Below are 25,916 nucleotides of genomic sequence, written 5' to 3' on the forward strand. Positions count from 1 at the left end.
TATCCTTTGAAGTTTTGATATAAATGCAAATATGTGTATCCACCCGAGGACTGATTCATGACCTTCACAGCCATAGAGCTATATGTGCTGATAGGGGAATATCACCAAGAAATACTTTAACGCAGGACAAGGAAGGTTCACAGTAGGGATTATCTTTTGCCCTTAAAAATTCATGTGTACATGTATAAACACATACATAGTAGTGATATGTGTACTTGAAGCACATGTGCATATACACATGCACAAATATGTGCAATAAAGGAGAAATTACTTATGTGGAAGATTTTGTTCCTCATGAAAAACCTCTTAAAGATATGCAAGAAACCAGTATTTCCAGGAGCAGATCTTGAAGTATTACATCTGGAAGAAAATTCACCTTTCATTGAATACTCTTGTTGCCATTTGGTTTTTAATCATTTCCCTGTATTATGATTATAAATTTTAGAATGATCAACTGTCCTTGGAAAGTATTCTTTAACTTCTCTAGCATGAGTGTCATATCATCTGTACTTTCCAGGTTATTTATTTTTAAATTTTGTTCAAACTTATTTTTTATTGTCAGAGGGCACATGTGTTCATCTGAGAGAGAGAGAGAGAAAGCACCCCCACACACACCATGGATAGAGCATGGTCGAGCTGCAATTCCCCTCCTCCATTTCTTTATTCCATGATGATTTTAGGAATGCACACACATGCACCTAGCATGTTTCTCAAATCACCAGAGCTGAGATTTGAACTGTGATAGGCCATGTGGGATCTGACTTCCAAAACACAGCACTTAGCTATTTTACTATGAAGAAGGCCCTATATTTTCTATTTTTTTTTCTTTTTCTTTTTGCACAGGCACAGAAATACACTAAGTAACTAGTCATTTTACTGAAGGTCTAAAATGAGTAGACAGGTTGTTAAGATGATGAAATGTTATCATTTGAAAACTGAAGGTTATGGGTATTTTTGTTGGATATGTTTATTTGCATTACAATTACAATAAATAGCTCTTCAGAAGCCACTGTAATTTTCTGAGTACATTTATTTTCTTCCTTATGCTCTTTAATGAATTAGGAGGAAAGCATGCTTTAGTAAAAAAAAAAAAAAAGTAATACAAGTAATAGAGAGTATAATCCAAAACATCTAAATGTTGGCAAAATACTTAAAGTGTTCATTTAATTTTTTTTATTATACACTTAATTTGAAATGATATTGGATATGTACCCTAAAATTTGCAAGCTATACATGACTCATAAATGTCTGTGAGATTTTTCTATCACTTAGTTATTCTTTTTCTGTACATCTTGTAGATTACTTTCTAACTCACCTAGTGTTTCTTTCAATTGCTGAATTTTCATCATATTTTAAGACTTAGAGTAGACATTACTAATGCTAACCATTCTGAAATTAGACAAGACTTCCAACAGGCAAACGAGGTAGACACATGTATGCTTGAGGAGTTTTGCTGAGATTGATAGGGTTTCCATCCAGTCGAATGTCTTCTAGTGCTTTACGGATATAAGTCAAATTTTTAACGTTGCAGAAGGTATCTTCATGCATCTGCAGAATGTTGTTATTCTAAAAAAGATGAAAAATAACTTAGAAGACAAGTTGTAACGTAACCATAGTATTGATTAATATTATGGTCCATTTTGCTTCACTCCCATTTTTATTCTTTTGTATTGAACTAAATATGATGTGATATCATATACTAAACAACATCTAGGCAGTGAGAAAAATCAGTGAACAAAATACACATGTTCTTATCTTCTGGAGTGTATATGTCAACAAAGGAAATACAAGAATGTAAGGAAAGAAAAAAAGCTTATTTCCCAAAATAATAAGAAACATAAAAGATTGTGACTGTGAACGTTATAATTTTTAATTTTTTCTCTTTTTTTAGAGGTTTTTGCCATAGGGCATGTGCACTTGGCAGAGAGAGAAAAACAGTGAGAGGGAAAGTGAGAAATCACCTCCCAGGGGGAATGGCCAGATTGCAGTCTCTTCTCCTTCATTCTCCTACTGAGATCCTACTGGTATACTGACACACACACACACACACACACACACACACACACACACACACATGTCTGACATGAGTTTCAAGCTACCAGGTCCAGGACTTGAACTGTGGTCAGTTATGTGGGAGTCCAGTGATGTAACCACTATGACATCTGCTGGCCCCTTTTCTTTATTCCTGTTAGAGTGAACACACAGGTACGTGGCAGTGAGAGAGAGCTAGAAAGAAAGATGAGCAGTCTGGTTACATCACAATGTGGTCTGATCACAGTACGATCCCTTTTCTTCAGTCCTCCAACTCATCTCCTCTTGGGCATTGATAAGTTTCCAGCTGACCAGGCCAGAGACTCAAACCATGGTCACCATGTGAAATTTAGCTTCTCTTAATCACTGCATTATGCCTGTACCACAGAGCCAGCTCTAAAAAGTTATCTTATGGGACAGCAGTTGAGCCTGAGAGTGAAATGGCCAGACCTAGGCCTGAAAAGCATTATGGGAAGAACATCCTAGGCAGAGAAAGCATCAGGTTCAAAGTCCTGAAGAATTAGCATAGAATGTTGCTCTCTAAGCCTCAGTGTGGCTCAAGTGAGCAGATGCCAGGAAGTTAAACAAAGCCTAGCAATGGTTTTTAAAAATTGTTTTATTGCATATATTTCACATATTATAAAATTTATCCACCAGAATGACATAGTTCTACAGTTTTTCATGCATTCACAAATGATGCAATTATCACTACGATCTAATTTTAGAATATTTTCAACATACCCAAAAATTACCGCACACCCATTAGCAATAACCACTCATCCTATCCTCACTCATTTCCTGTAAACTGGTAAATCTGTTTTTCTTTTCTTTCTTTTTTTTTTTTTTTTTTGCCAAAATCTGTGTGTGCTTGCCAGAGAGAGAGAGACAGAGAGATAGAGAGAGAGGGAGAGAGGGAGAGGGAGGAAGCACCTCCCCATGGGGGCATGGTCACATCCTAGTCCTTTCTCCTCAATTTCTCTACCTTGTTGATTTGGGGGCAGGCATGCACATACCCCTAGTGTGTTGTCAAGCTACCTATCTGGGATTGGAACCCTTGTCAGCTCTGTGGTGTCTGGCTACCTTAACCACCAGGCTGTGGAGCCAGCCCTAATCTATCTTCTATTTCTGTGGATATTCCTATTCTAGGCATTTCACATAAATGGAATTATACAATATATTAGGTTAAAAGGAAAGTCATGACATGGGTTTCTATGTTTTACTATGCAAAAATGAATCACAACTTTGCTGATAACCCAATATTATATTTTATGTCTGAGTTCTCTCACTTCATGTTGTGTTTTTAAAGGTTATTCTTGTTGTAGCATGTATTGGTACTACATTCCTTTTTATTGCCTGATATTACCTCATTGTATAGCTATGTCATATTTTTTTTACTCATTCATCAATTAATGAAAATTTAGATTGATTCCAAATCCAAATTTGATTCTCCTTAACCATATTTCCATGGGTCTTATGGATACTTCTATGAACATTTGGATACAAGTTTTATGTCGACATGTATTTCCAATTCAATTATCTTGTTGTATATACCAGGCATCAAATTGCTGAGAGATCTAGTATTTCAATGTTTAACATTGAAGGAACTGCCAAACCGTTTCCTAAAATAGCAATGCAATTTTCACTCCCTCCAACAATATACGAGGGTTCCTATTTTCTCTGAATCCTAATTCATGTGTCTGATTTTTTTTTTTAATTTTAGCAAACAGCATCAGTATGAAGTGGTATCTCTTTAAGGTTTGTTCATTACTAATGTACTTAATTACAATGATATTTGTATACTGATCCTATAATCCACTGCATTGCTGAATTCATTTATTAATCCAAATAGTTTTTAGGGTATCTTTTATGATTTATTTTTTTAGATATAAGATTGTGTCATCTGAAAATAACAAAATGATTTCATTTCCATTTTGTTAACTATTTACTTATTTGTTTACGTGTTGTATTTCATTTTTCCCTAATTGTTCTAGTTAGAACTGTCTTGTGCAGTACTAAATAGAATAGTGAAACAAGCAACCGTGCTCTTTTTTCTGACCTGAGGAAGAAAATACTCAGTCTTTCTCCTTTAGTTATGATGTTAGCTGAGTTTTTGTTTTGTTTTTTTTTTGTTTGTTTTAAGATGCTCTTTATTTTGGGGGGAGCTCTTCCTTATTCCTATATTTGAAGTGATTTTTATAGTAGAAAGGCATTGGGTTTTGTTACATGCCTTTTCTGCATCTACTGAAATAATCATGTGGTCTTTTGTTATATTAATATTGTATGTTTTACTTGTTGATTTTTAGATGTTAAGCTCTTCTTATATTCCTGAGATAAATCCCACTTGGTCATAGTGTGTAATTATTTGTTTTGTTTAGTTAAGAATATTTGCATGAAAATTTATAAGAGATACTGGTCAGTAGTTTTGTTTTTTGTTTTTCTTTTGCTTTTATTTTTCTTTTCTGGTTATATCTGTTCAGTTTTGTTGTGGAGGTATTACTAACTGCATAGAATGGGTTACAGAGTGTTCCCTGTTCTTTTTAAATATTATTTGGAGTAGTTTGAGAAAGATTGATATTAATTCTTTTTTAAACATTTGGTAAAATTGGGGACCAACAGGTGGCATGGTAGTTAAGGCAGTGGACACTCCCACATGACTGACCACGGTTTGAGTCCTGGACCTGGTGGCTTGCTTTCTCTCTCTGTATTTCTCTGGTCAACTTAAAATAAGTGAATGGATAAATAAAATTAACTAAATAATTATTTTTTAAAAAAATTTGGTAAAATTAACCAGTAAATTAATATGGGAGAAGACTTATTTTTGTTTTGTTTGGGAAAGATTTTTAAATGTTAAGCTCATATCTGAGCTTGTTATAAGTCTGTTAAAATCACCTCTTATTCATTAGTTGATTTCAGTAGTTTATATCCATCTGGGAATTTCACCTGTCTTATTCTCTGGCATACAGTTGTTCGCAGTACTACACTTTATCCCTTCTATTTGTGTAAGGCTGGTAGTAATTCTCTCCCTTTCATTCCTGATTTTAGTAATTTGAAACTTAATTTCTAGGTTATTCTAGCTAAATACGTGACTTTGTTGATCTTTCAAAAGAACAAACTTTTATTTTTATTTTTCTATTTTTTAATTCTAATTTTATTTATCTTGTTCTAATTTTTATTACATCTATGCTTCTGCTTGCTTTGGATTAGTTTCTTCTACTTCTACTAGTGTCTTAGGTGGAAGGCTACATTTATAAAAGTGAGATCTTTTTTAGTATAGGTGTTTATAGCAAAAATTTCCCTGTAAGAATTGTTTATCCCTATCCCATAATTTCTCCTGTGTGGTGTTTTTGTTTTTATGTATTTGCTTTTGATTATCTTCTAACTTTCCTGATATTTCCTTTTTAACCCATTGGTTATCAGGAAAGTATATTTTAATATTCATGTATTTGTGAACTTCTCGATTTTTTCATTGTTGATTTCTAATATAACTTTATTGAAATCCAAAAACATACTTCATATGATTTTGATTATTTTCAATCTAGTGAGGCTTGTTTTATGATGTAGAATAGGGTCTATCCTGGGAAATGTTGCTTGTGTGCTTGAGTAGAATATGTATTCTGCTGTTGGTGGTGGAATGTTCTGTGGATGACCGTTAGGTCTAATCGAGTCTCAGTGTTGTTCAAGTCTTTTGTTTACTTAGTTGATCTTATAGCTAGTTGTCCTACCTATTACTGAAAGTCGGATATTGAAGTACCTAATTATGATCAAATTGTCCATTTCATCCTTCATTTCCGAGCTTTTTGGCTTTAGCTATTTGGGCTCTACTGTTAGGTAAGTATACATTTATAAACATATCTTCCAGATGGATTTACCCTCTTATTACAAAATGTTCATAAGGAATAATAAAGATTTAGTGCCTAGTAGCTCTACTATTTTCTTGATAGATGATAGAGATGTGTTGTTAATAATAACTGTGCTTCACGTTTAAGTACTTATCATATATAGTAAAATATAGATATAATAACACAATTTATTAACTTTTTAAAACTATTTAATTTTATTTATTATTACTATTTTAAAATTTGCTATAGGGTACATGTGCTCACCAGAGAAACAGAAAGAGAGAAAGGGAAAGTGAAAAAAGCAGGCTGCCAGGTCCAGGACTTGACATGTGGTTTGCCATGTGGGAGTCCAGCACCTTAACAACCAAGTCTCCTGCTGGGCCCCACACTTGATTAACTTTTATATGATTTAATATTCCTAGCCATCCTATGCAGAAGATTATCTCTTTATTCCAGATGAGAAATCTGAGATACAGGGAAAACAGTTATTAGGTCATATTGGGACTAGAATTTCAATTCAGGGAACATGCTTTTGCCTCAGCTTTTATTTTTAATTGCTATATTATATCGTGGAAAAAAACTTGGCAAATGAATCATGAAGGGATATAGTGCAACTTAAAAACAACTATAAACTGGATGTTAGTAAGGTTGTCCTATACAAAGAACTATTTTAAGAGGTGCATTTAATGTCTTTCAAAGCTTAAAATGGGAATATAATACTAATTACTTAAAAAAACTTATCATAGATACAAGCACATTGTATTTAAATATAGCATCTACAACTGGTTATTTTGTAGTATCAATATCATCCTAGACAATAACAATTAAAATTTATTTCTAACTAGAAAACACATTCCAAAATTTCTTTGATGATTTCTTTAAAAATGCTGCCTCTAGTCATGAACAACATAAGAAATCTTCGTATGTAAAAGAATTTACCCTTAGAAAAAGATAGACATAAATTGAGCCATCCAGAACCAGCATGAGGTTTAGAAAGAACACATGCATTAAAGAAGTAAGCAAGGCAGAAAAACTCACAAAAAAAAAATAGGTATCCAAGTGTCAGATAGATATAACCCAAAAGAAACCAGAAAGTATGGAAACATATATAATAATCAGAAGAAAAGAAAATATTGAAAGGTAAATATTTACAGAATCCACAGAGAAAAACACAGAAGTCATAGACTTGCTCTTACTTAGCAAAATCACTAGTTTTAATGGTTTATACTTTTTCTCCTAAAAAGTTAAGATATTGGAGTTTGATGTTATTTCTTTGAATATACAGTGGATATCTTCTCTATATATTGAGTTGGGAAAGTCATGCCACATTTTTGCATAGAAAAACAAAATATGCATGACTTTTCCAATGACCTAATATTGTATTTATTCCATAGAATGATGGAATTATTAGATAAATTTAATTACAACTGTAGACCAAAACTTACACCTGAAATAAAAAGTAATTTGTTTGTTTTGTTATAACAACCAGAAATGTTTGTTTTAATTGAACTCATTTTTAATCACTTCAGAGAACATACCGTAGAAACTGTTAATATTAGATCATAGCATTTTGGAAAAATGTGTTTTCACTCATCACTTCAAAGGTAAAATTTTGCTTAATGAGACTTAAAATACCCCAAACTTTCCAATATGTTGCTTAAGAAAAAGCAATTACCACACTGTCTCCAAAGAAATAGATGCTAGTCATCTCTCAGTACGTGGGAATGCCTTAGGACTGAATTTAATTAATTACCTAAAACCTACTATCAAAACCTGAAATGGATATGTTTTTCCCCTAAAAACTAGACATCAAATAAGATTGTTTCTTTTCTTCTCTTCCACTTATAATAATATTATTATTATTTTACAAAAGAAGTTTTACATACAAAAAGATGTATTTTGACTTGTGTAAAAATAAAAGTAGGGCTGGCCCATGGCATGGTCATTAAGACAGCTGAATCCCACATGACCAACTATGCAGTTTAAATCTTGGATCCAGAGTCATGGGAACATATGCACGTGTGAATGAGAAGAGGTGAAGGGAGAAGGGACCGAGATTGTGGTATGGCCTTTCCCCCCAGGGGGTGACTTCTCACTTTCCCTCTCTGTCTGTGTCTCTCTCCAGCAAGTATATTCTCCCTATCTCAAATATCAAATAAATACAAATTAAAAAGAATATGAAGAAAGATTTAGGGTGTCAGAATTCAGTCAGGATAGACAGGCTATGAATGTATAAATACCTTGTACTCAGATGAAGAGAGAATGCACGAGAGATAGTAGAAAAAAGAAGGAAGAGTGTTGCAGTGTGTTAGCATGCCATTGTGGACAGCTGTTTGTGTCTTGAGCTCCTGCCATTTAATTTTGTTTTCCCTAGGTCATTTGGGCACACCTTACTGGTGGAAGCCTACCTGAAGGTGCAGGGCCCGCAGGTTTTCTGGAAGTGGCAGAGGGATGTGGTCCAAGTTGTTATCCGTGAGGTAGAGATGATGGAGATCATACATATCCTGTAAACATTGCAAATAGAGGGACTTAATAGAATTTATTGGGGTTACTGATGTATTTTCTATTCCCTCTGCATGTGACTATAATATTTGTAAAAGACCATGCCTTTCCAGATCTCATTAGGTAAAGTTGAAGAAGATTTTCTGACTTACTACACAATTAAGGTGAATTTTGAAAAACTGGCTGTGGAAAAAATATTTCTTTCATAAAACTGAATAGTGTTTCTCAGTCTCTAAAAAGAACCTCATTTTGTTCAGTTCAACTTTCCCAACTTCAGAAAGGTAGCTATTTCCCATGGGAGACATTCTACAGTGAGATTATAAGGATTTTGGTGAGACATAGCAAGAATTTCCTTTGTTTTATAGGTATAAACAGATGAAGATTTCTCACTAACAAGAGCTAGGTAGCCCACTTACTAGGAAAGAGGAAGCACAATTAGACAGAAGGCATTTAAGCAATAATTTATGTACTCTAACCAAACACCCCAGAACAACTGTGTTGGACACCCAGACCAACAAACGCTGGGACTAGACTGGCCCTTGCCAGACTATAATGAGTTCCCTAAACATCTTACCTACCATTGATGATGTCATGGAAAACCTAACAGAGAGGCAGGCCTTTTTCTAGTTCCTGGTGGAAACAAGGTCATACCATGCCTATGACCTCCCTGGGATAATGTGATATTCCACCAATGAGTATTTGAAAACTATTTCTTGAACATTATTTAGAAGAGCAGCTTACATGGAATAACAGTGGTTAAGAAAGCTGGCTGACTACTATTCTCAGACTTTATACTGTTGTTCCAAGCAAGTCTCTAGACCCACACTTGGTTTCTTCACTTAGCAAACAAAATCCCTAAGGTTATCTAAATCCATCCTCCATACAGAGTCATTTACAAATTTCTGTCCTCAAGATACCACCCATACTCTACCCAAGTACTTATCCCTTTAACCACGTAAAATCCTCTTCTCAAGTGGCATTCTTGGTAAATACAAATGATCTGGCTCACATCTCTTCTGGTGTGTTCCTTATAGATGGGTACTTCCTTACAGATGAGTATCTTATAGATAAGTAGCCACTGACTTCTCAGTCCAACACTGCTTTCTGTTTTTGCTGCTGATGCTTGACCATTGTTACAATATACCAGAGTATAGTATTTCTCAAAAGTATGAAGAAATGGGTGTGAGGGACCAGCAGTTAGCGTAATGGCTATGTTGCTGGACTCCCATGTAGTCGACCACAGTTCGCCTTCTGGACCCGGTGGCTTAAAACTCATGCCAGGTGCGTGTGCGTGCATGCCCAAGATCCCAAGAGGAGAATGGAGAAGAAGGGATTGCAGCATGGCCATCCCCCCCGGGGGGTGATTTCTCACTTTCTGTCTCTCTGTCTGTCTGGTGAGCGCACGCGCCATATAGCCAAAACCTCTCCCCAAAAAAAGAAAAGAAATGGGTGAGAAATTTACTTTTGAAGTTAAAAATCTCATTAAATCTTATTATAAAAATACAAAGGAGGGATCAACAGGTGGCAGGATGGTTGGAGTGTTGGACTTCCACATGGCTGACCACAGTTTGAATTCAGACCTGGTGGCTTGAAAATCATGTCAGGAATATATGCATGCATGCCAAAGATACCAAGAGAATGGAGGAGAAGGGATTGTGGTATGGCCATCCTCCCTAGGGGATGATTTCTCACTTCCTCTCTCTCTCCCTGGTGAGTGCATGCACCTCTTAGCAAAAACCTAAATAAATAAATAAATAAATAAGTAAAAGAGAGAGAAAGAAAAAATAAAATAAAAATAGGAAATGGAACAGGAATACAAAAATATTTCATATCAAACTTAGGGCTTACTTTAAATGCTTCTTGCTTTATCCCTTTCTTTCCAAGTCTGTTATGGCTAATATCGATAAACATCAAAGTGGTTGGCAGTTCTGGGAGCTGCCTTATTTTGTTGTCACGCAGGACAAGTTCTCGAAGTTGTGGCAGCTTTTGGAATGCATCTTCATCAATTTCAGATATTAAATTTGAGGTCAGATCAATCCTTCTTAAATCATCTAAGAGAAAAATATAAAGGAAGTAGTTAACTATCCTGGAATATGTTTTACATATATTTACATAAAATGTGAATATGTTTTTCTGTATATAGGATATACAAATGTGAATTTAATTAGAAAAGAGCAGTTAATGAAATAATTATCTTTCAACTATTTTATAGAAAAAGTTTCCCCAAACTATTCTTATTTATACACATACACGAATTAGTAACTTTAGCAAAAAAATTGGCACATCGTATTTAATATTTAACTGGTCTTTTCTCTACAGTCTTCATAAACTTATTTTATATTTTGCTACTCAAATATTTTCCTTCATGAAGTAAGTGTTATATTTTCTAGTAGTTGACTATAACAGATATTAAAAAGAAATCTTCAGATAATTAAAACACTTCATGAAGACAAGTACCAAAATTCTTCTACGTTGGCAAGAAGTATAAAGTTAGAATTTAAGCTTGTTTTCATCAATCGTAAAGCAACTATGCTTTAATAGACGCTTATTCAAAAAAGCTAAATCCTCATAAATATGTGACCATAACATTTTGCTCTTCATGTCATAACATAATAATGAATTCTAGCATGTAAACTAATATTATTTTGATTTGTATTTTGTTGAAAATATTTCATTTGAAACTATTAACTACATAGTTTCAGAATGACCATTAATCACTCATTTTTTATCACTATTAAAGCAAACAAATATATGTTAATAAGAAAAAGCAACTGATTTATGAGCCATATTTTGGCATTTAAATTTTATGCTCAGTACCAACATTTTACACTGTAAAAATTTTCAAGAAGTCTATGAAGAAGAAAGAGACTTTAATGTCATTCATACTTAGGCTTGCAAAGTCATTTTTGTTGATCTTTTTAATTTTGTTAAAGCGGGAATAGAAATAAGCAGTGTTCTTGGGAAGTGCAGGAATAGCATCAAGTTCATGGTCATCACAGTATACGGTGGTACTTATACAAGTACACAGCAGGCAGGTTGGAAAGTCTAAAAAACACAGATAAACGATTATATGCCAGTAGCAGAAACAATGTCTAAGAAATAAAGTAGTAAGCAATGTTTGGCAAACAAGATTAAACTTTCATACAGACCACCCCAGTGTATTACATATTTTCTCATATTGTTTTATGTATATGGACTATTAAAGTCTAATATATCAACTAAATCTGCTCCAACAATTATTATATTCTTTGTAACTATTTTATTTTATTTTATTTTTTGAGAGGGCGTGTGCACTCGCCAGAAAGAGAGAGAGACAGAGAGGCAGAAAGCAAGAAATCACCCCCCAGGGGGGGATGGCCACGGCTCAATCCCTTCTCCATTCTCTTATCGGGATCTTGGGCACACACGCACATGTGCCCGGTGTGGGTTTAAGCCACCAGGTCTGGAACTCGAACCGTGGTCGACTACATGGGAGTCCAGCTACATAACTATTAAGCTAACTGCTGGTCCCCTTTGTAACATTTTAAGATATGCATTTTAAATTACCGAGTGGCTGTAGCATGGTCACTACTTTTATTCTTATTAACGTTTTTCTTCCATAACGTACATATTATGATTATGCTTTTTATAGGGTTAAACTATCACTTATGCAATTTGTATTAGATCTTGGGTTCAATATCTAAACATTCCTCTGAAACAAAATTTGCTTCAAGGAAAAGAAAATGTAGTAAACGCTTGGGGGGATGGCCACGGCTCAATCCCTTCTCCATTCTCTTATCGGGATCTTGGGCACACACGCACATGTGCCCGGTGTGGGTTTAAGCCACCAGGTCTGGAACTCGAACCGTGGTCGACTACATGGGAGTCCAGCTACATAACTATTAAGCTAACTGCTGGTCCCCTTTGTAACATTTTAAGATATGCATTTTAAATTACCGAGTGGCTGTAGCATGGTCACTACTTTTATTCTTATTAACGTTTTTCTTCCATAACGTACATATTATGATTATGCTTTTTATAGGGTTAAACTATCACTTATGCAATTTGTATTAGATCTTGGGTTCAATATCTAAACATTCCTCTGAAACAAAATTTGCTTCAAGGAAAAGAAAATGTAGTAAACGCTTATATTCATTCGGTGGGCAGATACTACTGAGTTCTATGTAAATGACATGGTGGTGACCACAGAGACACACAGTTCTGTTTTATGATCTGCTATGTGAGATGAGTTGAATCCACAAATAAATGACATTATGACTGTGCTAAGTGCCATGAAGGATATGAGCTTAAACAAGGATATCTAGCCTAGTCTGAGTATCGCGGAAGACCTACATAGGTCTATTGCTATCATTAAATGAGAAAGTCATTTGCAATAGCAACTTCAGGAATGAAAACTATTTAAAAAATGGAAAGCCAAGAACAAAAGTTTTAAGAAGAGCTGTAAAATATTTAACACTTGCTAGTTTCATCAATCCTTATAATATTTTTCTTTCATCATAAAATTTTTAAAAGGCAAGAGTATGTGATTCCTCTCTATCATCCTGGCCTTGCTAATTTACCTATAATTGTTTATTGTAATTTATATATATATATATATATATATAAATAATTTATACACACATACGTATGTATATACATAAACATATATACATGTAAGTACACATATATACATGCTTGTGAATTGTATGATTATATATTAAATACATATATAATACATATGCACACACATCAATTATAATTTAATTGTAGTTATTCCACTCACAACTCCAGCCTACATTATATGGATTCAGAGTATTATTTTCAGAAATTTCTATTAGTGGGACGAGTGGGTTGCATAGTAGTTAAGGCTACCACATGGCCAACTGTGGTTCAAGTTCCAGAACCAGAAGATTGGAACTAACACTGGTCACATGTGCCTTGTGCCCAAAATACCAGGAGGAGAATGGGAGAGAAAAGCCAGTGAGAAGGCCATCTCCCCTGGGGGGTGATTTCTCACTTTCTGTCTCTCTCTCTCATTCTGGTGAATAAATGAATGAATGTTAAGCAAAATAATTATTTTTAAAAAATTTAAGAGCCAGGGGCCAGTAGGTGGCATGGTGATTAAGAGCACTGGACTCCCACATGGCTGACTGTGGTTCAAGTCCTGGATTTGGCAGCTTGCTTTCTCACTTCCTCTCTCTCTCCTCCTCACTGGTCAAATTAAAATAAATAAATTAATTAAAGAAATACAAGCTAAATAAAATAATTCTTTAAAAAATTTTAAGAGCCAAAATTCCTGTATAAACTCTATCAGTAATAGAATATTGCATTTACTGTATTTGAATATTGTATTACTGTATTTACTTTGGGCCTGGCATTATATTCATTTCTTTAATCCTGATAACTCTACAAGGGAATCTGCAAGAAGTTCATGAATATGAATTTGTGTGCTATGTGAAATGTGTACCATGAAAAAATTATTCATCGATTTCTAAATTTTGGCACCCAAATAAACTGATCCTTTAATTTCTTTTTTTTTTTTTTGTGAACATTTGGAAGTCTAATTGTATAAGGTAAGTTTTCATATTTATTATCCTGTTTTCTAGATGAGGAAACTAAGGCACAAAGATAGTGGATGCCTTGGTCTAGACTTCCAGGAAGTCACAGTGCCAGGATTTGAATGCACAAGTTTCCGCCATTCTGTCTCTGTGAGACAGTCAGTTTTGGCCCATGTGCCCTGTTCTTAGCTTTGCTTTATGGTATGCTGTTCTTCCCTGTCTATCTCCCAGTATTTTCGTACAGACTTCTCATAATATCTGTAACACATGATTACCCCTAAATTTGTTTGTCTGTCTCCCTGGACTAGACAGAAGTATCTGGGACAGCAGTGGCCATTAAAAATAAGTTTTCTGTCTACAGGACTTGGAACACAGAGACACTCAATACTAATGAAATTGCTGGTGTGAATGCTCCTCATTTTGTCTGCAATCCCTTAGGACATCAGTCTGTGTGTATGTACAAGTATTCTCGTGTGAGTTCTCTTAATTCCCCCAAGGCGGGCACTGGCAGATCCCACCAAGAAACACAGACAAATCGTAGAATCCTACTGAACATAGGAACCCCTTCTCAGTAACTGAAAGGCTCTGGTTTAGATCATCTTTAGTCTTCATACAAAATGGTGCTAGATGTTTTGAAAATTTTCCTATTTTTTTTTTCCACTTTCTGCTTCCTAGGATTGAATATAGAGAAGAATCTTAGTTTTTAATACACAGGCAAGGATACAAACCAGCTGTCTTTAAACCCAGTGTACTAGCAACTGTGTAATCCCTGGCAAATTGCCGCCCCTCTTGGGGTCCAGTTTCCTTGGTGATAATGAAAATAGTAATATGAACACCCTCACAGGGATGTTGTAATAGATGAGATAATGGGAAGGGTTGGACATTACAGCCTGAAGGTAGTAACTGCTCAGTTAAGGTAAAATACTGCTATTACTGTTACTGTTACTATTACTGGTACTGGTACTGTTACCATTTCTATTACCATCAGCAGCACCATCACCATTATCACCTTGAACCCTCGTGGCCCTGTCTCAGAGGCATAGATTTCATCTTGCTAATCAAATACCATTTGTCCTAGAAATGTATTCCTCCACAAGCTTTAGAGTTGATGCCAGCCAAATATTTCCATTCCAAATATTTGGTTATTTGATCCTTTCCTCATACCCAATTATTAAAACAGCTTTATAAAACAATACAAAATCCATGTGTAACTCCCACTTCAAACCTAGTCTCTTCCAAAATGTTCTTCTTGGGTCATGTAGGTTCCTGGTGGAGTTGGAACTTGGCAGTTTTGAGAGACAGGCCAGTGGAGTCAATTATAATTCAGTTTTGAGGTTCCTGACCTTCATTGGTGTGCGGGCCCAGTACCCCTGTGAATTCAGGCTCCTGTGGGGAAGAGCCATCAATCAGTCTGGGGGTGGATTCCTCCTCTTCCTCCTCTTCCTGGGCGTCCTCTGTCTGCGGAGGTGGAGTGAGGAGCTCTTTGTTCCCGGAAGGCATCACTGTCACTATCTCAATCTGAAAAAAAGCAGTTTCATCATGCAACCTTCTCAACCTGTCAGTGATCGAAATTTAAAATGTATTCCCCTTGACCACCAGAGGGCACTGCTGTTCTGAAGTTCAACACGGATGGCCTGCTTGTTTAAGAGCACAGAGGGTTCTAAATTGTTTTAATCAATTAATTTTGTATCTTCAATCTTAGAAAATGTTTCTAAAGCTTTACTTATGTTTTCTGGGGGTGGCAGTCCTTCTTGCTCTCTCAACTCTTACATGTTTTCATTTCATGGGTTTAAAAAACCTCACTTATTGTTTTCTAATAATAGCATTATAAGAAGGCATTATTATTGTGAAAGTTTCAAATTAATTAAGAAATGTGCAGAATAAAGTCCAAAAAGTATCCTTTATCTTCTACCTCTAATTCCACTCCACTTGAAGATAATAAAGGATAAGAAATTGATGTGCGTTTTCTTGTCCTTTCAATCTTGCTTTCCTAGATTCAAATATTCTGTTCCTTAGCAATGACTTATATTTCCCTTAATGGCATTTTACTGAAAGGTAATACATGCTACCAACATAAAAATATATAGCGATATAAAGAACGATATGATGTGAAGCTCCAGCCTGGTGGCACCTTCAGTAGCAAACTGAGCTGCAAGTCAATGGCTACCCTTATTTGGACCCCCCTGCTGGCTACTTCTACACAGGGCCAAGATTTTGAAGAGCTAGAGGGCTGGGAGAAGGGAATTTCAGTGCGTAAGACCCTGTCAAAGATGCGCCTCTCTCTTTCTCTCATTCATGTGTACCCACTCTCTATCATAAATGAATAACTTTAAAAACTATTATTATTTGATTGTAATATGCCATTTCTCATGTATTTTCAATATCATTTGGATAGTCAGTATTCCCAGCAATATTTGGGTATGTTAAAATTTACCTTTCTGAGAGCTTTAGCAATAGGAGGCATTTCTGAAATTACAAAAATATTCAGAGTTTTTTTTTTTTAAGATCTACAGAAACACACATATATATATTACATTTATTCATTCAATTCTTCTAGGAGAAGGTGAGACAGAGAGACAGAGAGAGGAAGAGAGAGAGAGGACAGGCTTTCAGTACATGATTCTCCACCCTCCCCTACCCTCAGTTTTATCAAACCCAAATCACAGGCTCATTTGTGCAAACCTGGCATACACAGGAAAGCCCGGGATGCAAACCCAAGACCTTCTTGTGTGAGTCAAATTACATTACTGCTATGCCACTATCTGGCCCTAGAGGTTATATTTAAGATTTCACTTGCTCTCTCTCTTCTTACTCACATATTTTAAATAATAAGTTGTTGCTCTTAAGAATTCTATTTGCATTTAGAGCAAACCCTCATGTTCGACTTTCATTATCTCATTGTCTGTTTCTCTGTATTACTTGGTAAGTGCCTACCTCCCTGAGAAGCTTGTTAGTTTGGACTGGAAATAAGACAACAGGAACCACTTTCTCTCATCTAGTGTCCTCATGGCATCCCCAGATACTCCAGACTCTCCCTTGACATGCCAACGTGGCCTCTTGCTCCTTTCTACTTTTTTTCCCTTTATTTGCTTTCATTAAAAAAGCAAAGAAACACAGCACACAAATTACTTTTTAAATTACTTAATACCAAGTGACGTGCTAGTACTTTCATCTATAAAATAGGTACCTAGTTAGACCAGTTATTTTCTGGATGTTTTAGCTATCGTAAGGTTTTAAAGATTTATGTATGATGTAGCGTCTCTTTTGATAGACTTGAGTATATTATACTATAAATGAAAATTATCCTTTTTAAAACACATTAAACTTCTAGCAGTTAACATTTCTGAGCTATGCCTCCTTTTCTGTTGCAGCTTTTCTATATTGCTTGGGTTCCATTAGTTTTCTGTGTATGCAAGCCTCCTAGATGGTAAGGTCTAAGCTATGTGTTTGTTCTTTGTACCACTAGGCTATAGTATAATAGTCAGTCAACAAGTACTTATCGAAGAATATTTTTTAAATTACCTGTCTGAAATATATTTGATTCACAGCTCTATGCTAAACTTTAAGAATTTTACTGAGAAGAATCAATCAATGTGCTAATGCTTATTTTTTTTTAAGCATTTAAACATGAAAGGTCTGCAGGTGGAGTAGTGGTTAAGGCTCTGGACTCCCACATGGCTGACTGTGGTTTGAGTACCAGACCTGGTGTCTTGCTTTCTCGCTTTCCCCTTCTCTCTGTGTCTCTCTCTGGTCAAAATAAAAGATATTAGTAACAAATGGAATTAAATAAATTTAAAACACAAAAACCGAAATCAGATTATATTGTATCTGATATATTAGGAGCCATATATGAAGATACTATAAAGCTTGACCAGAAATTTCCAGCCGAGAAGATTGGGCACATTTCCTTTAACACAGAGACATACGGTTTCCATCTGTAGGGTCAGAACGAAGCAGATTCAGAAGGAACGGATTTACAGAGAGACCAAAAGGAGGCTCTGGGAAGAGCAAAAAAAGAGACAGATGTTTGACGGAACGGAGGCAGCCTAGAGGGAGAAACACATTCCAGACACGTTGCCTTGATTCTTTAACTTTGTAGAAAAAATGTTTGCACGTACTTTTTTATGGATAATTGTTTTTCCACTGATTTGATGGGAGCTGTAAGACCTCACTTGTCATCCGCTATAATGAGGCAAAACAGCTTTTGTGTTTATTAGAAACTGTTTTGCTCTTGCTTACTTGGGAAGAAAATGCGAATGCTGAATAACTTTGAAAACCAAGGAGAAGGAATGGCTTCTCTGCTCAGCAAAATCGCAGAATTGTAACCTCAAAGTACTGTGTCTTTGGAGAGCTTTCTGCATGATCGACACATTTATCCTCAGCGTTAAACAGAAGTGATATAGGCTTCTGTCTTTTTCTCTCTTTTCACAGTCTTAATCCTGTGATAAGAAGTTGTGGGGTAATGTCTGCGAATAAATGAGACAGGGGAAACCTGACCACCTGGCTCTCCATGTGGCAGAGTTTTATGCTTATGCTGCAGAAACCCAAATTTGGACCTAAACACAAATGGCTAGAAAACTCCCCTGTTCCTTTTTCTCAAGCTGTAATTGGTACCACTTGAATGCAAATATCATATAACCATTCATTCTTTGGACTTTTTCTCCATTGTTTTTCCTTTACCTTATTTTACTCTGACTTATTTCCTTCTAAATCACCTTTAAATCTGTTTGTTATATGTCCTTAGACTTAACACCATTAGACATAAGTTCATTTTTCATTGCCAAGAATGTCTTTGATCTCAGTCATTTGCACATCTTCTTGATCTAGAATCAGCCTGGTATGTCTTTGAGTTGATCGGTTTATAGTAACTTACCTATTTCTATTCTCATATTTACCTGGCCTTAGAACGAGATCATTTATGTCATGGTAGACTGCGTAGAAGTGAGTACATTCTGTGTCCATGAAAGAGTATATCTGAACCAAAAATGACACATCCATAGCCTGCGCACAGTGACCTGGGTCGAGTGCATTCTCAGCAGATGTCAGTCCAGCGTGAAAACTTCTGAGAAAAGGAATCCTTCAGCCTGCCTCAGCCTCTGCACCCCAGCCTCTGCACAACCCTGGCTTGGTATAAACTACTGAGCTCCTCAATTCAACTGCAGGGGAGAGGGGCTGAAATGATCCGGAGTGTTTCAGACTAAGTTCTGCACTATGCAGAAAATAAGGACTTTGGGTAGAAAATAGTCCAGTTATATTTCATGTATCAAATTGTACTGAGACTTTTACCAGATATATTTATATTCTTATTAATAATACTTCAAAAGTCCTAGCCCCAGTGGTGCAGTTGGTAACATAATAAACTGCAGTGCTGGAGACCACATGTGTTTGGATCCCTGGACTGGGTAACTTGAAACAAACTAGGCACGCCTTGCATGTCCAAGGCCTTGAAGAACTGCAGGGCTGAGAGAAGGGATTGTGGCATAACCAGACTTTGTTGGGGCGCTTCTCTCTGTGTCTCTCTGTCTCTCATGTGTATGCACACACTGTCATGAATAAAATGAAATAAACTTAAAAAATTAAATAACACTGTAAAAGATTTAAGACTACTATTTTTCAATAATTGGCAGTTGTCTATAAAAGAATCTCTATGAAATTACTAAGCACCATCTTAAGTGACAATAACACATAGTTGAAAATAATTTTGATCAGGGCCTGCAGGTGGCCTAAGTGGTTAAGGTGCTGGACTCGCACATAGTCAACCACAGTTTGAGTTCAGACCTGGTAGCTTGAAACTCATGCCAGGTGCGTGTGCATGCGTGTCCCAAATCAGGTGGGAATGGAGGGGAAAGGTTTGCAGCATGGCCATCCTCCTCCCACTGAGTGATGTCTCACTTTCTCTCTCTGTCTCTCTGGCAAATGCTTGCACCCTATCAAAAATCTCTCTAAAAAATGTTATCAAGTGTATTAGTTCCTTCGCAAAAAGTGCATCTAAATGGTCCGTTCTAACTTATTGCTAGCATTTAGCCTACTGAAATTATTTGTCGTAATTTCAGAGTAGAAGTATGAAAAACTAGTGGGTTCAGAAACAGCAATCACACTTATTCCTGATTCACTCATTTGTCCCTGAGTCCCTTCAGTGGCACTTCCTGAAGGATAGACTGGTCGTCCCTGTGTATGATGGTCACAGACCATTGCTGCCACTCACCCTTGTATTTGAAGTAATAAAATTCCATCTGTTTATTTTTTTTTTACAACATTTCTCTCAGCATGTAATCTGCAGCTAAGTTTTCAATGAAGAACTCAACAAAAATGTAATATAACTGTGATAGGAAAAAAAACTATTAGAAAGGAATTCAGTTTACCAGATTTGAATCTTACCTTCATGAATAATGAAAGGATCTGTGAGTTAATAAGTGAATTTATAAATTACAGGAGGTTTCCCAGTCTTTTCTTTTTTTAATTGTCAGAGGGTGCATGAGCTCATCAGAGATAGGTAGAGACAGAGAGATAGAGGGAGATAGTCTGATCTGTCTCCTTTCTTCCCAATGAGGCATGACCATGTGGCGAATCCTTCTCTTCTATCTCTCCATCTTGTCAGGATTTGGGTCATGCATGTACACCGGCTGCCATGTTTTTCAAGCCACTGGATTAGAATTTCAACCTTGGTTGGCCATGTAGGATTGAGCTACTCCAACCACTAGGCTGGGGATAGGCCCCAGTCTTTATAAGTATCTAATCAATGGGACTGAATATGTGTGTCAAACATTCTGTGTAATTTGTAATCAACTGTCCATTTTATTTGTTATTATTTTGTAAATGTCTATCAATACCATTATTTTTTTCTCCCTATTTACCATCATCACCATAATCTAAATTACTGCCTTCCATGCCTAGAGTACATAGTTTACTTATAATACAAAGAATATAATAATATTATAATACATAAAATAATATTATAATACAGAGAATATAATAATATTATAATATTATATTATATATATAATATAAATAATATTATATTCTCTAGTATATATCAGAATGGACTCTTAAAAAGATAAAATTGCTCATTTCAAAACTGTTTAAAATTTTCAGTGATTTTTTTATGGTTCTTGATAATAAGAAGCACCATAATATATTGGTTCAAAGGAAGATTTTAGAGTAATTTTGAATCTAGCTTTACTGGGAAACCTTGAACAAGTTACTTTACCTCCTTGACCTTCAGTCCCTTTATTTCTAAAATTCTGATATAGATAGTATAGCTCTGTTACAAGTAAAATGTTAATTCAGGGGCCAGCATGTAGTGTGGTGGTTAAGGCAGCTGGATTCCTACATAGCTGACTCCACAGTTTGAGTCCCAAACCTGGTGGTTAAAAAGTCCTGCCAGGTGTGTGTGTGCGTGTGTGTGTGCGTGTGTGTGTGTGTATAAAATCCTGAGAGAAGAGTGGAAAAGAAGGGATTATGGTGTGGCCATCTTCCACAGGGAAATAATTTATTTTCCATCTTCCTGTCTCTCTGTCTCTCTCCAGTGAGCACATATGCCCTATGGTAAAAACGTTTAAAAAAAGTTAATTCAACTTGAATTTAACTTCCTTGATTCAACATTTCAAAATCCAAAATGTTTTAAAATATGAAACTTCTCAAATGCTAACATGACATCAGCAATGGAAAATTCCACACCTTGACCTCATGTGACTAGTTGTAGTCAAAATGCTACAACACAAATATAGCTTATCAGATTACCTTTAGTCTTTGTATACAATATAAATGAATTTCAATTTTAGACTTGGGTTCCAGTTCTAAAATATCTCATTCTGTGTACACAAATATTCCTAATTCAGAAAAAAGAAATTTGAAATCTGAAACATTTCTGGTTCCAAACATTTCAGATAAGGAATACTTAGTTTCCACATTTACAAGGATTAGAGTAATACTAAGCACATAACAAGTGCCATAGAAGTGTTTGCTGTTATAATTAGAGTAAAGCTGGAACTCTGTAATTTATAGGGTCCTGTAGGATTTGACCCTTTTAAGAGTACAATTGTGTCACTTGCCAACTGTTCTCTTTTACTGTCTAATTGATCAATCTACACTGGCCATCTTAATTTTTTATGTTCTCAACATTTCTTCTACGTTTGCATGTGCTGGTCCTACCTGTAGCTGTTTCCTCTCCCTACATTCTCTAATTACTTATTGTTTACATGCAGTTAAATTTCACTTTCTCAGAGAAATTTCTTATGATCTATCTGACTTAGAAAAATATGTTTTGTGGTTCTCAGAGCATTGTGTACTTTTTTATTTATCTTTTTAATTTGCTGTAGGATGCATGTGCTTGCCAGAAAGAGAGAAAGAAAGACAGGGAGAGAAAGGTCAGACAGGCAAAATGAGAAAGCATACCCCCCACCCCACCCCAGGGAGGACAGCCATACTGCAATCCCTTCTCCTCTGTTCTCCTCTTGGGATTTTGGACACACATATTCATGTGCTGGATGTGTTTTTCAAGCCACCAGGTCCAGGACTCGAACTCCATAATTAGCCACGAGGGATCCTGCCCCCTTAACCACCATGCCACAGCTGCCTCCACTGTGTACTTCTTACGGTCATATCAACCATTGCACTTGGGGCAAGAATTTTTAATTTTAATTTTTATTGTTGCAGCTATTTCCTTCCTTGGGCACATTCATCTTTTCAGTATTACTTTATACCTCCTACATTCATAAGATAGAACCTAATATTTCATCTTGTAGATAATGAATTTAGATTGCCCTCCTAATTGATTTTAACATACATAATGCACTAATGTTGTGTCAATTTTGATAGCAATCTTCTGGAAACATAGCAAATTTTAATGTTTGCTCTCTAAGAACACTGCCCAGTCATATATAAATAAATTGGGACTAGTTGGTCGAAAGATGAGTAAATACATATTAGAGAGAAACACATCTCAGCTGAAGTCAAGCTAGTCCAGGCAGACCTCAACCAACCCAGCTGCTGCTTGCAGATATCAGAGTAAACTCAATACAAACTAGAAATATAGCAGAGTCCAAATATCTAAACTACAAAATTATTCTAAATAAATAGTTGTTTTAGGCCACCCAAACTTGAAATTATTTATTACATAGCAAAAACTGATACAGATTTTTATCTTGTATGTATAAATATTTGAGATAGAGGAGGGATTTCCAAAACTTCATGGAAAATATATGGTATGAAAAAAAAATATGTATGGATTTCAAAAATTTTTACACCAACTAAATTTGTACTGTTATTTTCACTTTTCCATGAATTTTTGACACCTCGTATCTCTCCATGAGGATAAATGTATCACTTTTCTTTTTCACTGTTGTATCTCCAGCATCCACCTCAGAATAACTAGCAATTAGTAGGCTTCCTGGTAAACACAGATCACTCAGTACAAGTAAGCGATGGCAATTTTTGATACTTTAACGGATTTCTTTTCTTTTCTTTTCTTTTCTTTTCGTTTCTTTTTTTTTTTTTTTAATCTTTGCTCTAGAGCAAATGTAGTTGCCAGAAAGAGAGAAAGTGAGAAACCACTCCCCATGAGGGATGCCCACACTGCAGTCTCTTCCTCCCTTGGGATTTGGGGCACACATGCACATACACCCTGTGTGTTTTTCAAGCCACCAGATCAGGTACTTGAACCATGAAGTCGACCATGTAGGATACAGCTGCCTTAACCACTATGCCACTGACTGTCCTGAAGGATCGTATTTTATATCAGCAGAAAAACATATTGTAACATGGCAAGAAGGTGCATTCGAGAGCAGGTATGAAAAGAAATTTGCTATGGATCAGATATTTCTGTGTTGGCCAATGAACCTTCTTTGTAGGAGCAAATGTATTTTGAAAGGAAAATAATTGATGAAACTAGTTTTTAATCTATTGCTGATTCAAAAATGCTGGTTAGGTATGTTCTATATTTGAGGCAAAGATAGAACTATACACCCAGATTTAGAGCCCCTCCATTGCAAAACTCCCACAGTAACTACCCCGTCATGGTTTACTATGTGGATGGTACTCCCTGGATTTGTACAATGTAATGGTACTACTTGAGTGCGTACAAAAATCCTAAGTGGTCTGTTACCCGGTCCTCACACCTCGGCTTCCCATTTTCTTTCTGCGTATCCTCTTTACCTTATTTCACCTGAAACTCTATTTTAGGCAAAGATGGGATTATTTAAAAATTTCATTCATCATTCTTTTGCTTGTATATGTGATTGGGAAATGAAGACAGTCCAACGAAGAGAAAATCAAAACTTGCATACACTGAGATCCTGGTTGACTTACTGATATTTATAGAAGAACCAGGATATAATCGTTCCTCTTAGAATAAGAAAAATAGGGCCATCAAGGCAGCGCACCTGTAACATAGTGTCCAAGCAATTCTAGCTCCATATGGAAGATTGCAGTTCCCAGGTCCACCTATACCGCCAGGCATGCATGCACCTATGATCTTAGCAGAAAGGAAGAGCTGAGCAAAGGAATCATAGCATTAGACCTAGTTGACGGTGCTTGTCTTTGTCTTTCTCAAGAGAAAATAATAATAATAAACTTTATTTAAAAATAGAAAAATAATGCATATTTTAATGTAGATATATCTTGGGTTAGAGATAGGGTCAGATTGAGGTCCTCACCTCAAGAAATTGAGGTGACTTTAAGTTGTGCTCATGAATGATCTTTAAAATGCACAATAACAAAAAACCATTCCTCCCAGGCCCTTGGGAGCAGCTGCTTGACTCTCGACTCTGGCTCATGAGTAATGATGTTGCAGCTAAAGAAAGATAAAGTCAACTGAAGAGGATGGAAGCCTGGAAATACTGGGTTCAGGGCAGAATAATATGTTATTGTGGTCAGCGCTGTCTGGAGGAGAGACACATTAAATTTGTCGAACATGAACAATACAGTCCCTAAGAGAGCATCACTAACATGGAGAAGAAAAATTTCACAGGACCTCATCATGGGCTAGATTAGATATGCTCCAGTTAGGAAAATAACTGGAATGCATCTGTAGTCAGCCAAGGAAAATACTCGGAATAATCTGGCTTCTTAGACACCTTCATTCTGAGATCATCGGGTTTGAAATAGGGGAATAGCTACACAGAGGAAAATAAACCTCTTGATCTGTCCTGGACAATCATGTCAAGAAGATATAAACTTTTATTGGGTTAAGCTAGTGAGATTTTGGTTGTCTTACTAAAGACAATTTCTTTTTTTAGTTTTCTTACCCATTTCTCAATTATACTGAGGAAATAATTTTTAATATTTTATAGCTTTATTTGCCTAGCACATGTAATTGACATTAGAAAAATAAATGCACATTTTTTGCCTATCATCTGATTTCTCTTTTATAAATTTAAGTGAATGCACCATTTTTAGTGTATTTTTATTTGATTTGAGTTTTTAAAGGTTTATCTATTTAATGGATTCCATTTGTTATTATTTTTAAATAATTATTTTATTGAACTATTTATTTATTTATTTTAATTTGACTTGAGAAGGACAGAGAAAGAGAGATATAGAGGGAAAGTGAGAAAGCAAGCCACTAGGTCCTGGACTAAAATGGTGATTGGCCATGTGGGAGTTCAGTTCCTTTAACCACCATGTCACCTGCTGGTCCCTGTTATTGTTATTTTTTAAAATTTGACCAGAGAGAGAAAGAAAGGGAAAGTGAGAAAACAAGCTACTGGACAGGCAGTTAGTGTAATGGCTATGTCGCTGTACTCCCATGTAGTAGACCGCGGTTCACATCTTGGACCTGGTGGCTTAAAACTCATGCAGGGCATGTGTGCACGCGTGCCCAAAATCCCGAGAGGAGAATGGAGGAGAAGGAATTGCGGAGTGGCCATTCCCCTGGGGAGGTGATTTTTTCCTTTCTGTCTCTCTGCCTTTCTTTGTCTGGCAAGCGCATGCGCCCCATAGCAAAAACCTCTCACAAAAAAAAAAAAAAAAAAAAAAAAAAAAAAAAAAACCACCAGGCCCCGGAATTGAA

The 25,916-nt window shown here is 35.9% G+C and overlaps 1 protein-coding gene across 1 annotated transcript in view; it reads right to left on the reverse strand.

The window, feature by feature from the left end:
- Positions 1 to 1,145: 1,145 nt before the first annotated feature.
- The window catches only part of EPYC (epiphycan), a 48,399-nt gene continuing 23,628 nt past the window's right edge, over positions 1,146 to 25,916 (reverse strand). Inside the window, exons 3-7 of the mRNA XM_027774307.1 lie at positions 15,253 to 15,427; positions 11,259 to 11,417; positions 10,221 to 10,423; positions 8,279 to 8,374; positions 1,146 to 1,566 (exon numbers count right to left, since the gene is read on the reverse strand). Coding sequence (XP_027630108.1) covers positions 1,396 to 1,566; positions 8,279 to 8,374; positions 10,221 to 10,423; positions 11,259 to 11,417; positions 15,253 to 15,427 — 804 coding nt within the window. The 3' untranslated portion in view covers positions 1,146 to 1,395. The remainder of the gene's footprint in view (positions 1,567 to 8,278; positions 8,375 to 10,220; positions 10,424 to 11,258; positions 11,418 to 15,252; positions 15,428 to 25,916) is intronic.

This window comes from Tupaia chinensis, unplaced genomic scaffold (genome assembly GCF_000334495.1).
Source record: "Tupaia chinensis unplaced genomic scaffold, TupChi_1.0 Scaffold000423_1, whole genome shotgun sequence".
Taxonomy (NCBI): Eukaryota; Metazoa; Chordata; class Mammalia; order Scandentia; family Tupaiidae; genus Tupaia; species Tupaia belangeri.